The sequence below is a fragment of the Hibiscus syriacus genome, unplaced genomic scaffold (genome assembly GCF_006381635.1).
Source record: "Hibiscus syriacus cultivar Baekdansim isolate YM2019G1 unplaced genomic scaffold, ASM638163v2 tig00112759_pilon, whole genome shotgun sequence".
Classification (NCBI taxonomy): domain Eukaryota; kingdom Viridiplantae; phylum Streptophyta; class Magnoliopsida; order Malvales; family Malvaceae; genus Hibiscus; species Hibiscus syriacus.
Genome location: NW_024063397.1, coordinates 109,322 through 121,757, shown reverse-complemented (window position 1 = coordinate 121,757; position 12,436 = coordinate 109,322). Strand labels below are relative to the sequence as shown.

Genomic DNA, 12,436 nt, shown 5'->3' with positions numbered 1-12,436 from the left:
ATGGAGGTGAGAATACGAATTTAAATGAGACGATATTGGCGGTAAGTTATTTGAGATTGATTCGGTCAAAGTTTGATAAATACTCGATTCGAAAGAATTTAACTTGAGCTCGACTCGAGTTCTTAATGAGCTGAAACGAGCTACTTGACACTCTATCTGCAAAGTTCGTGAATAGCTAGAAAATATAATATATTAAGATTTATTTTTTTAGAAAATCAATTATTAATAATATTAACATTTATATATTATTTTTTTAAAAATGCAGTATAAATTTTTATGTATTTAAAGTTTAGGTTCGAGTTCGAGTTTGAGGATTTTATCGAGTTAAGTTTAATTTTTTTTATTTCGAGCATTTTCGAGCTTTTAGGAGCTTTAGTTTATGATTTTGAATTCGAATCAAGTTTAAAAAATTTAAACTTATGAATTTTTGAGTCGGATTATCTCTATTTTAAAATTTAAAATCAAATCGAATTTAATAATACTCGAGTTCGAATGAACTAATTTACGTATGTAGGTGGGAAAGCAATAGTCTTCCGTGTGTTGTGCCTACAATTTATATGCATTTATTAGTGGTAGTTAAAAGTAAGGGTGAAGTCTGTGTCACAATCACACGCACTAACTTAGTGCTTTTTAAAAAATCAACATGAAAATGCAAATCAAATAAGTTGAGTGATTAAAATTTTTATTGTTATCTTGAAGTTTTAAATTTAAATATAATGTATGTTAAGAATATCAACATTTAATTTTAAAAAAATAATTTTTTTGAATAAATATTATTTCGTATTAATTTTAAATTTAAAAAAACAATATAAAATTGTCATTGAACTAATATCAACCTTATCAGCACCACCCATTAAAAATAAAATAAATTATTAGTTTTATCTTTCATTTATTCTTACGTTTTTTTATAGTAGTAATATAATATAATTGAAATATAAGTGTTGATTGTAAAATTATCATAAATAATATATCTAGGCTAATAATTAAATAGAGATCAAAATAAAAATATAAGAATAAATGACCAAAACAAATTGTAAAAGTAAATAAGTGACTAAATATATAGTTTACCCTAAAAAATATTTTACCCAAACTAGCTAATGGAATTATAACAGCTGAAATTAATTTATTATATTACCTACCATCTATTCTTTAATTAAACTATTCAAATCATTCTTTTTAGACCAATTTTCTCTTAAAAACGGAAAGCAATTCCCTCCAAAGGATAACATATAAAATCTCTGTTAAATTTTTGGATAAATTACATCGTAAGCCATTCAGTGATAAAACAATAAACGAAACACTAAATTTCAAAAATTAACAAACAGGTCATTCCACTTATCGGTATTTATAAACAAATTATTCTGTCATTAAAAATAAAACGTGCTTTAATTTTTTAATTATAATCAAATTATTTTATTTATCAAGTATAACAAGTACATTTAATTTATCGATTGCAACATTCGGGTCTTTCAATATAACTAAAAAATTATCGTGTGTTCACACTTAAGGACAGAATGAATTATTTATAATAATTAATTAATTGAATTACTCATTTGTATATTTTTAAATTTAGTAACAAATTGCTAATCTTATCAATTACTGAGTGACCTGTAATGCAATTTACCCTAGTTTTCCCCAAGAAAATCAAGCTAGAGTATGTATCTTAAATTTATAACAAAAAAAGCTGCTTTCCCACCGCCAGTGGAAACCAGAAACCAGAAACCGCGTTGAAAATGAAAAGAATCAGTCTACACAAAAAGATTAGATTTTTAATTTCAAACCCACACACATGCTATGTAATAAGTGACGAACACCCAATTCTATTGTACTTGTGTATCGCCTAACACTACCCTCTTCTTTCTCTCTGTCATTACTTCAAATTGCTGCTAGGCACTGGCTGCTTCGACTTTGGGTGTTTTCCAGTTTTCACCCACTTGCAATTGCAATTTTCAACTTCAACTCTTGCACTGGCTTGCTGGATATACATATACATACATATATATATGTATGGTGTATGTTAAGAAAGGTAACAATTTATCTCCCGGTTAGTTGGTTACCCTTTGAGTAACAATGGCCAATTGTAACTTTGTCTTCTCATTTATCCTGTTATGTTTCTTGTTTTTGAAACAAAACAGCCCTGTTTGTGCTTTGAATTCTGATGGGAAAACCCTCTTGTCACTTCTCCCCCACTGGTCATCCTTGCCTTCTTCCCTAACCTCTTCCTGGAATGCTTCTCACCATAATCCATGTAGATGGGTTGGGGTTGAATGTGACCCTACCACCACCCATGTCCTCACACTTAACCTTACAAGCTTAGCCATTTCTGGCCAAGTGCCACCTCTAATTGGTGCTCTCCACCATTTGAACACACTTGATTTGAGCAACAACATGTTCTCTGGTCCTATACCCTCGGCTTTGGCCAATTGCACTTCACTCAATTACTTGGATTTATCTGTAAATGAACTTACTGGACCAATACCTGAATCCTTCAACTCCTTGCAGAAGCTGAGGTACCTAAACTTGTATTCCAATTACTTGAGTGGTGCAATACCAGAATCATTGTTCCAACTCACTAGTTTAGAGAATGTGTATTTGAACAGTAACAACTTGAGTGGTTCAATCTCAATGAATATTGGGAACTTGAGTGAGCTTGTGGCTTTGTATTTATTTGACAATAAGTTGTTCGGTACCATACCGGAGTCTACAGTGAATTGTAGCCATCTGCAAGAACTTTACTTGGGAGGGAATCATTTGGTTGGAGTGTTGCCCCAGAGTCTGATGAATCTTGAAAGCCTTATATATTTAGATGTGAAGCAGAACGATCTCCGGGGTGCGATTCCGGATCCTGGAAACTGCAAGAGTTTGAGTGTTTTGGCTCTGTCATTCAACGCGTTTACCGGCGGTATTCCACCGGGGTTAGCCAATTGTAGTAGCTTGATTGAGCTGGTTGTTGTGCATAGTAACTTAACAGGTGCCATTCCCTCTTCCTTTGGCCAACTAGATCAGCTTGTGAAGCTTGACCTTTCTGAAAATCATTTGTCTGGGGAAATCCCACCTCAACTTGGGAACTGCAAGTCTCTGCAAAGACTACTGTTGTATGACAATCGACTCGAGGGGGAAATTCCTACTGAATTGGGTATGCTAAGCGAATTGATGGACATTGAGCTGTTTACGAATCGTTTGAGTGGTGAGATTCCTATCAGCATTTGGAGGATTCCAAGCCTAGTGCATCTCCTTTTATATAAGAACAATCTTACCGGGGAGTTGCCTGCGGAGATCACCGAGCTCAAGCAGCTGAAAAACATCTCATTATTTGACAACCACTTTTTGGGGTTATCCCTCAAAATTTGGGGATTAATGCCAGCTTACATCAGTTAGATTTCACGAACAACAATTTCACTGGTTCAATTCCTAAAACTCTTTGCTTTCGAAAGAAGTTAAGGGTGCTGAATTTGGGCCAAAATCAGCTTAATGGAAGCATAAGTGCTGACGTCGGAGGCTGTAAAACTCTGTGGAGATTGATTCTTAAGCAGAATAACCTCGGGGGTGTGCTCCCGGAATTTGCAGGGAATCCAAATCTTGCACACATAGACATCAGTGAAAATAACATCACTGGTCCAATACCATCCAGCTTGGGTAAGTGTAAAAATATCACTTACATAAATTTCTCCATGAACCGGCTCTTGGGATATATACCTTCAGAGTTAGGAAACCTTGCAGACCTTCAGACTCTGAATATTTCTCACAACCTTTTACAAGGTTCTTTACCATCTGAGTTGTCAAATTGCAGTAAATTGTTAGAGTTTGACGTGGGGTTCAATTCATTGAATGGTTCAGTTCCGCATGCTTTGACGAACTGGAAAAGTTTGTCGACTCTGACTCTAAGCGAAAATCGATTTACCGGTGCCATTCCGTCTTTCTTGTTAGAACTCGAAATGCTTTCTGAGCTGCAACTTGGGGGGAATCCCTTTGGGGGCAGTATTCCATCATCCATTGGATCTATGAAGAATCTGATTTATGCCCTGAATTTGAGCAGCAATGCTTTGACCGGAGAAATTCCTTCGGATTTAAGAAATTTGTTCAAACTGGTTCGATTGGATATATCGAATAACAATCTAACAGGAACTTTAACAGTTCTTGATGGAATGGATTCCTTGGTTGAAGTTAATGTTTCCTCCAATCACTTCACCGGTCCAATACCAGGAATAATGATGCGTTTTGTGAACTCATCCCCATCATCTTTCCTCGGCAATCCTGGCTTATGCATCAATTGTCTCCCATCAGGTGAGGAGACTTGTCCTCGAAGCAACCATCTCAATCCTTGCAATGAGCAATTGAGAAGTCGAAGGGGCCTTCGCAAATTGAAAGTTGCAATGATAGCCCTTGGTTCATCTCTAGTGACGGTGGTGCTCCTAGTTGGGGTTGCAATGTTCTTTTTCTGCGAAAAAAGAAAGGAGGTGCGTCATGAGGAAGGAGAATCGTCTTTACTGAGCAAAGTGATGGAGGCAACTGAGAATCTAAATGAGAGGTATATTATTGGAAGAGGGGCGCATGGAGTTGTATATAGGGCATCATTGAGTCCAGGGAGTGAGTTTGCTGTAAAAAAGATAAGCGTCACAAAGAATAAAGGAGGAAGCAGAAGTATGGTTCGAGAGACCGAAACCATAGGAAAAGTTAAGCATAGAAACCTGGTGAGATTGGAAGACTTTTCGTTACGAAAAGATTACGGATTCATCATATACAGGTACATGCAAAATGGGAGCCTCCATGACGTTTTACATGATAACAAAACAAATCACGCTCAAATCCTGAAATGGAGTGACCGCTATAAGATTGCACTAGGGACGGCATACGGGTTAGAGTATCTCCATTTTGACTGTGATCCTGCTATAGTTCACCGAGACATCAAGCCGGAAAACATACTTCTCGACTCCAATATGGAACCACATATCTCCGATTTCGGAATCGCTAAGCTCCTGGATGAATCGGCCAATCCGGGACCATCTATGGTAGTTGCGGGTACAGTTGGGTATATTGCTCCAGGTAAGCATAATAACCTTGACCTTGGTTTCATTTATTTAAGTACAGAGTTTACATTACGTGGATATTGGGATTTTGGCAGAAAATGCATATAGAACAACGTGGAGCAAGGAGTCCGATGTGTATAGCTACGGGGTGGTTTTGCTTGAGCTGATAAGTGGGAAGAGGGCACTGGATCCGTCATTTACCAGCGAGACAGATATCGTTGGGTGGGTAAGATTGATTTCTAGAGAAGGGGCCGAAATCGAGGAGGTCGTGGATTCCAAAATTGTGGATGAGTTGGTGGAATGTGGGGTGAGAAAGCAGGTTGTTAATGTGCTTTTGGTAGCTTTGAGATGTACTGAAAAGGAGCCAGGCAGGAGACCTACAATGAGAGATGTTGTGAGGCAGCTCTTAAACCCCAAATCTCACTCAGAAGCTCTCTTCCCAGGTCCAATAATCAGGCATGGAATCTAACTTTTTTTAGATTAATAAAATGTAATCTTACCATTGAATTTAAACTCGATTAATATTTCTAGTTTCCATATCAAATAGACTACTCAGCTTACAATAAAATACATAGAATTTTATTCCACGATAATTTATTTTCAATAATACATATATACTTCAATGAATTGAGGATTTCAACAATGGTACAAAAGAATAATAAATCAGTTAGTTTCCCGATCGTATCAAGCAATCAACATTTACATAAAAAGAATGCAAGCAGGGATCAAAGAAATCCCAGCTTTGTGACGGTAGATATGATGCATTCAACAAATGATAATAATAATAAAAAATTGAGAGATTCATTACCCATTATGTTAGCCTTCAAATATACAAAGGTTAAAGAAATGGCTAGGAACTCCCATGTGATCTGACAGATGAGATGGATTGTGCTGAAACAGAGGCAGTGGGACTGTACAGATCCCGCTCGGGAACGGCTTTTGGTTTTCCGCTTAATCGTTCTATTGCGTCTTGACATATCTCGTTGAACCACTCGTCTTCGGCCAGCACACTGACATACAACAGTAAACCAAAATGATTCAATGCCAACACTTTAAGCATATACAAATAGACGTTACATATCCCAAAATCAAGCACTATTATGCATTCATTCAGAACATACAAACAATTATAGATTATAGAGTTGTGGAGCCCAAGGATGATAACAACTATGAGAAAACAGCTCATAGATCTGATAAGAAAAAGAACCACTGGTGCTTACCTATACGGGTCTATCCCTGTAGCAGCAAATGCGGTCATCGCTCTAGCAATTATCTCATTGACAACTCTATGCAAATTCCTAGATAGGTACCGACCTTGGGAAGAAAAGCATATGACAAACTTTATATCCAAATACAGCTGCACATGTACAAGAAATAGTTCAATTTTAACAATCCAGGGTACATTTGAAAGCAAAAGACAAATGTGTTTACTTGCCTGTTGTAATCCAAGCGGACCTAAAGGCCTTGGTCCTTCCTCGATATCATCCCAAAAGCTTTGATCTCCTGAAAGCCATATGATGACAGTTTCTGTAAGCCGCATCAATAGCAATGTAGCAAATCTCTCCCTTCCTACAAACATATCTGCCGCCAGGCTAGCCATCCTGTCTAGTTTTGCAAAGAGTTCCTGAATGATGATAATATATCATGATGAGGAAATAAGATTTCCCAAAACCAGAGTGTAGAGAAAATATCGAAGGAAAGAAACCACATTAAAAAATTAGCGAAAATCTTTTAACACCCAAAACCTAGGCTGTAAATAGAAAGGAAGAATAATAGAAAAAACAGAGAATGGAAGGCAAGAGGCTCTAAGCATCCATGTGTTAAAAATTACCTTTGTTACCCAAAATCTATTAAAAAAATATGATTTTGAACGGGTGTTTATATGGAGCTCCTAAGACCTCCCTCATTGGCTAAGATTTTTGCAAAAAGATACCTTAAACTACACTAAATTACCAAAAGCCTTAATAAGAACAAAATTACAGAAAAAACAATTTTACCCAGCTTGTGAGAACTTTCTAACTAACATCTAAAATATTGAATACAAGCTGCATCAAGTACAATATACAAATCATTTATTAATCAAGGAAGAATTTGAAATCCTAAGTGTGAAAAAAGAAATATTACATTACAAACGAGATGCTACGAGATGTTAAAAGCCAAGTAAACAGTAAATTAGAAAACCACACGTAATGATATATTCGCATATATTCAAGGAAAGAATCATAAAATCACCTGAAATATTAGAGATGGAAACCATTCCACCTCATCTGCAGTATTATCCATATTAATGTACATTTCTGCAGTAAGATGACTATCACCCTCTTCTTTGAAAATGAGATCTAGGGCATGTTGTTGACAAAACGTGTTCTTTAGTCTCTCAACTGAATTCACAAGGCGCCTCTTCCATTCTCGTTGCTCAGGAGGACGATTTTGCCTATCTGAATTTCTTCTACGGAGATCATCCTTGTAACTAGCCAGATTTGGGGACAGCTTCATGGCTGCTCGCGGAAGAAGATCATCTGCCAACAATGAGGCATTTGCTAGCAATGCAATTTGTTGGGCCTCAGTCTCAGCCATTCGAATGATTTTATTTCCAGTAGTCTCAAAGTTCGCTTCTTCATCCATTGAACCGGGTAATGCTTTAACGAGCATATTTACATACGAATCAAACACTTGAAACAAACCTTCCAATGTTTGCCCTCCCAACTGCATGCTTAATAGTGGTCCGACATCCTCAAAGAAATCCTACAATAGGAAACAGAACACGCATCACAATTAATGAAAGGGTAAAATCCCATTAAATGACAAAATGAATAAGATTAAAGAGAGGTGCATACAACATCAATCTACAAATCTCCAACTGTTAACATGCCAAAATTGAGATCGTGAGTTAACAATATCGTAGGAGAGGTCATGCAACCACAAAGAACAAAAATTAAAAAAGACATAAAACTAGGGCCAAACAGAACGAATAGGCCTCAATCATGACCGATAAACAAATATCATGTCCGAGAAAACATCATAAAGCAACATTAATTAGCTGCTTAACCTATAGAATTTGAGATATACGTAATTAACTAAGACAGAAGATAGATAAGCAAGCAGTTTGGTAAACAAGACAGGGAACTATATTCAGAAATATATCCCTGTGCAGTAGAAATTTTATTGGAAGGAAAAAAAATAGCAGCATAACCATCCAATAGACCTCGTGAAGACTAATGAAAGTCCTGGGGCTGAAAGGAGCCTCATACTATTGGAGATGACATCTTTAGGAGAGTTATTTTTTTATTACTCAAGTAATGCCAAAACATTTAAAGAGAAGAGCAGACTCATTACAACCACATAAAAACAAAATAAATATTCAACAAAAAAGTGTTGAAACTGCATAACCAAGGAAAAAATGATATAATAGGCATCTAAGTACTAGTATCTTAAATGCAAATTATGTTGCAAATTTTGGTTTCCATTGTGAAGGAACCACTATTTAGAAAAATTATCATGTTCATCCACGACACACACAAGAAAGAAGTTTTTATATTAAATTAGACCGTTCACCTGGACCATTGAATTGAATTGATGGGCACTACTTGATAGTTTATGCTGAAATGCTGTTGTATTACCAACGGATGCACTCGAGAGCCAGCCAGATTGCCAAGTACCACCCGGGGGATATGTTAGCACCCAATCATCAGCAGCAGCCAAAGCTGCAGCGCTTTCTTCAATTCTTTTCAGATTAGCATTGAGTGCCTGCTCAACAATAGGCCTAAAGAGTTTCACAAGCACAGGACAAAGAGCCAAGCCACGAGCTTCCAACAATGAGCAATGACTCAAAGCTATCTGAACACATTCTGCAGCAGCCCTTAGACCACCAGCAGCTGCTGAAGAAGCCAACGCATGTCTTTTAACCAGAAGGGCAAAAGCCTCTATTTGTTTTGTAGCCCACATTACAAGCTCTGAAGTATAAGCTGGTTCCTGACCAAAAATACCTAAGGAATCACTGGCAGCTTGAGAAATAGCAGAGAACACTATCTGTGAGAGCGCAGCAGTATATGCTCCTCCATATGAGGTGCCTGATGGGCGAAGGCTAAGCATGTTATATTGATATCTTTGGAAATGCGCATTAAGAAGCAAAGTATGAGCACGTGGCCCATCACCAAGCTTTTTAAGAGCTAATATTGATGCACGAAGTTCAGCACCATGCGTAGAGGGTTGGTTAGCAGCCTCAGAAAGCTGGTCAGCCAACTTTTGCTTGATCCCAATAACGGCAGTCTCTAGAGATGCGAGTGCAGCAGGACTCAATGAATTTGTTTCCTTCCCTTCAGAAACTGCACGCTCTCCTTCATCAATTGCTGCCAGAGCTTCATCGACTCTCTTCTCAGCTAATAAAACATCCAGGAGATCAGGGAATTCAGCCGACCATTTCTCCAGATCTGAAGGTTCTCTATCCTCGATAGTTAACAAGTTACTAGCTGTAGAACTTTCAGAAGCTCTGGGGGACGACACATCTTTATGAACTCCCTCAGCCAAACTATGAATTAATGTTGCTTGTGTTGACATTAGATTTCTAATAGACGAAAGCTCTCCTTCTAAATCAGATATCTCCTTAGATGTACTGCAGTAAAGAATGCCAAATGTCTTACGATCCAAAGCAGTAATTTTATTAGAGCAATACAACAAAAACTATTGTACGAAAGATTTGTTTTTTTTTTCCTAGTTGCAATATACAAGCAGATTTTAATCGTATTAGTACTTATTTGATTCAGCAACAACAAAGAGCACATCATAGCATAGTAAAGTAAAGCTGAAGAAGGCTAAAACGCCTTACCGTATAAAGGCGGAATAATTAGCATACACACTTTTACGCATTTCTTCACCTGAAGCTCTCTTCAAATCCAACAGGTATGAGCATAGCTGTCTTATTTCCTGAAGGAAGCAACGTAAATCGTTTTATTATTGAAAAAAACTGACATTTCTTTTACCAAGAAAACAAAGAAATGAACAAAAGAATGAAGAAATAAACCTTATCGTCGAGAGAACATTTGGACTGAACAAAAGCATCGGCGTCGAACTTATCGGACTTGAAAACGCTAAGACATTCCTCGATACTCGCGCCGTTTTCTTTCGCGGCCGATCGTCCAGTTTTCGCCGTTTCCATTCAGATGAAATCAGATCGACCGGAGCTCCAGCAATTATTTTGGTGGGAGATGAAAGGCAGAAATAGATGACAGGGGTAGTTTGGGAAATTTAGAAGAGTCCAGCCATGGAAATAGTTGGTGACTTTGGTAGAAGGCAGACAGGCAGCAGGTGGCGGTGGTTACAAAGAAAATAAAAATAAACATCTTAACACTCATAATCTTCATTATTAGGGGAGGATGCGCATTTTCTCATTATTTTCCTAACAAATAATCACATTTTAAAATAAATAATTTAATTTATGTAACAAAAACGAATGATTTAACTTTACAGGCTCAGCAAGTTACTTCATGGGTTGACCTGGTTGATTGGGTTCAAAAACGTGGTAGAGGGGGAGATTTTTCACATATGTAGGCCTATAAATAAATCAAACGAATACGAAGGAGTATGTTTATGTTCGTATGTTTAACTTTAATCGAATAAATGAATGAACACAAATATAAAGGAACAAAAATTTTCTTATTCGTGTTTGTTAAGGAATATAGTTTGTTAGTGTTCGTTCATGTTCGTTCGTTTAAATCATAAACGAATACAAGTAAACGAACATAAACGAACACAATAATTAACATAAACGAACGTAAATGAACCAAATAAATGAACATAAACCACAACAACAATAATCACATAAAATTCATTAGTATAAATTGAAACTTCATAGTTAATTTGTATTTAATTATTTTAGGCTTTTTGTTTGTATTTAAAATTACTTGAATTTTAAAATATTAATGAGAATCGTCCATAAAATTTATTGGGCCTTAATATATTAAATGAGTATAGAGATATTAGGTTAAACATAAACGAACATAAATGAACGAACGAAAGTAAACGAACATAAATGAACGAACATAAACAAATATATTATCGAATGTTCACGAACATAAATGAATACAAAATCTTATTCGTATTCGTTGGTTTAATAAATAAACGAACATAAACAAACTTTTCGTCAAATAGTTCACGAATGATTCGCTGAATATTCGATTTATTTACAAGCCAGCCTACGTGGCACTCAAATTTAATATCTCAAAAAAAAATAACAATGTCTCTTAATAATTCAAGTCATTTGATTCGTAGCATTATTTAAAAAAATTATTCCATAAAGGAGGAAATATGATTGAATTAATCATTCCTTTTATTAATTTTTGTATATTCTATTGGTTAGGATGATTCGAATTTGGGCTTTCGGGCCTATAGCTTCACTTTGTTAAGACGAGGGTAGGCCTGTCATTTTCTAATTATTTAATTATTTAAATTTATTTTTTTAAAATTAAATATATTATTATTTATAAATTATTTGAGTATTGTTTACAAAATATTTAATAAAAATATTTATAAATTTATATAAAATATTTATTTAATTATTAAATAATATTTGTACTGATTTTTATTTTGTTAAATCTTGTTTTCAAATCATTTAAAATCATTTTTAACAAATACTTTGAGTATTTTAATTAAAATATTTTAAAGTTTAGAGTTTAATATAAAATCTTAGTTATATTTGGGGATGTCTACGTCATTAACCCAAATAACAAAGGGTAACCTATACAAACAGTCACTAAAATTAGAGTAAGTTTCTATTTTCACCACTTAAGTTTCAAAAGTTACAAAAAATCATTAATATTATTATTTTCTAACAAAATGGTGACTCGTTGGCTAACACTCATAGTTATGCGACGGAAGTATGATGTGCTAATTAGGGAGCTAATTTGACACCCTTTGAACCCTTTAGAAAAACACAAATTCTACACACACAAAAAATTTCTTCTTCCCAACTCAGCTAGAGAAGATGAATTCAATGTCGGAGGTGTTCTACAAATATATATATATATATAGAATCAGTTCCTTTGGCAGTTCTTCGTTTTTCAGAAAGAGAAACAACAGGTTTTCATTGTCTATGTATGCTTGAACAAGAGTAAGAGCAGCTCCTTTGTATGCATGTTGGAAATATGTACTGCAAAATCACACCGTTAGCACTAACATAAAAGATAAATAGTAATTTAAAAGAAATAAATTCGTAAACCGTGTCGTAGTAAAACCACTATCTTAGAAATAAAATTTATCTCGATGTGTGTAATCGTTGCAGTAGGCGGACCGCCCCCCAAGGTTAACACGACGCTCCAAATTTCGTACACCCGAAACCGGAGTGGGCTGCTGGTGGAATTGCACTTGTGATCAGAAAGCACACGAAAAAAAACTTTAGAAAACACTTGGAGAGT

General features: G+C 35.7%; 2 protein-coding genes across 2 annotated transcripts; one reads left to right on the top strand and one right to left on the bottom strand.

Moving 5' to 3' along the window:
• Positions 1 to 1,981: 1,981 nt before the first annotated feature.
• LOC120183371 (receptor-like protein kinase) lies at positions 1,982 to 5,502 on the top strand. Its single transcript, XM_039188086.1, is given in 3 exon segments — positions 1,982 to 3,319; positions 3,322 to 5,043; positions 5,123 to 5,502. Coding segments are annotated over 3 exon segments (3,345 nt in total). The 5' UTR covers positions 1,982 to 2,070; the 3' UTR covers positions 5,497 to 5,502.
• Positions 5,503 to 5,750: 248 nt separating this feature from the next.
• LOC120183391 (exocyst complex component EXO84B-like) lies at positions 5,751 to 10,197 on the bottom strand. Its single transcript, XM_039188101.1, has 7 exons — positions 10,048 to 10,197; positions 9,853 to 9,950; positions 8,583 to 9,639; positions 7,260 to 7,772; positions 6,463 to 6,651; positions 6,248 to 6,384; positions 5,751 to 6,037 (listed from the first exon to the last, which is right to left on the bottom strand). The coding sequence occupies exons 1-7, from the start codon at positions 10,180 to 10,182 to the stop codon at positions 5,878 to 5,880; spliced, it is 2,289 nt and encodes a 762-aa protein (XP_039044032.1). The 5' UTR covers positions 10,183 to 10,197; the 3' UTR covers positions 5,751 to 5,877.
• Positions 10,198 to 12,436: the final 2,239 nt, after the last annotated feature.

Bases quoted from the DNA above. Each gene is read 5' to 3' on its own strand.
- LOC120183391 (XM_039188101.1), bottom strand. From the start codon at position 10,182: ATGGAAACGGCGAAAACTGGACGATCGGCCGCGAAAGAAAACGGCGCG. The intron at 9,640-9,852 runs GTAAGGCGTTTT...TCTTTACTGCAG, and splicing joins AATTATTCCGCCTTTATACG to TACATCTAAGGAGATATCTG. The intron at 6,038-6,247 runs GTAAGCACCAGT...GTTGTATGTCAG, and splicing joins ACAGGGATAGACCCGTATAG to TGTGCTGGCCGAAGACGAGT.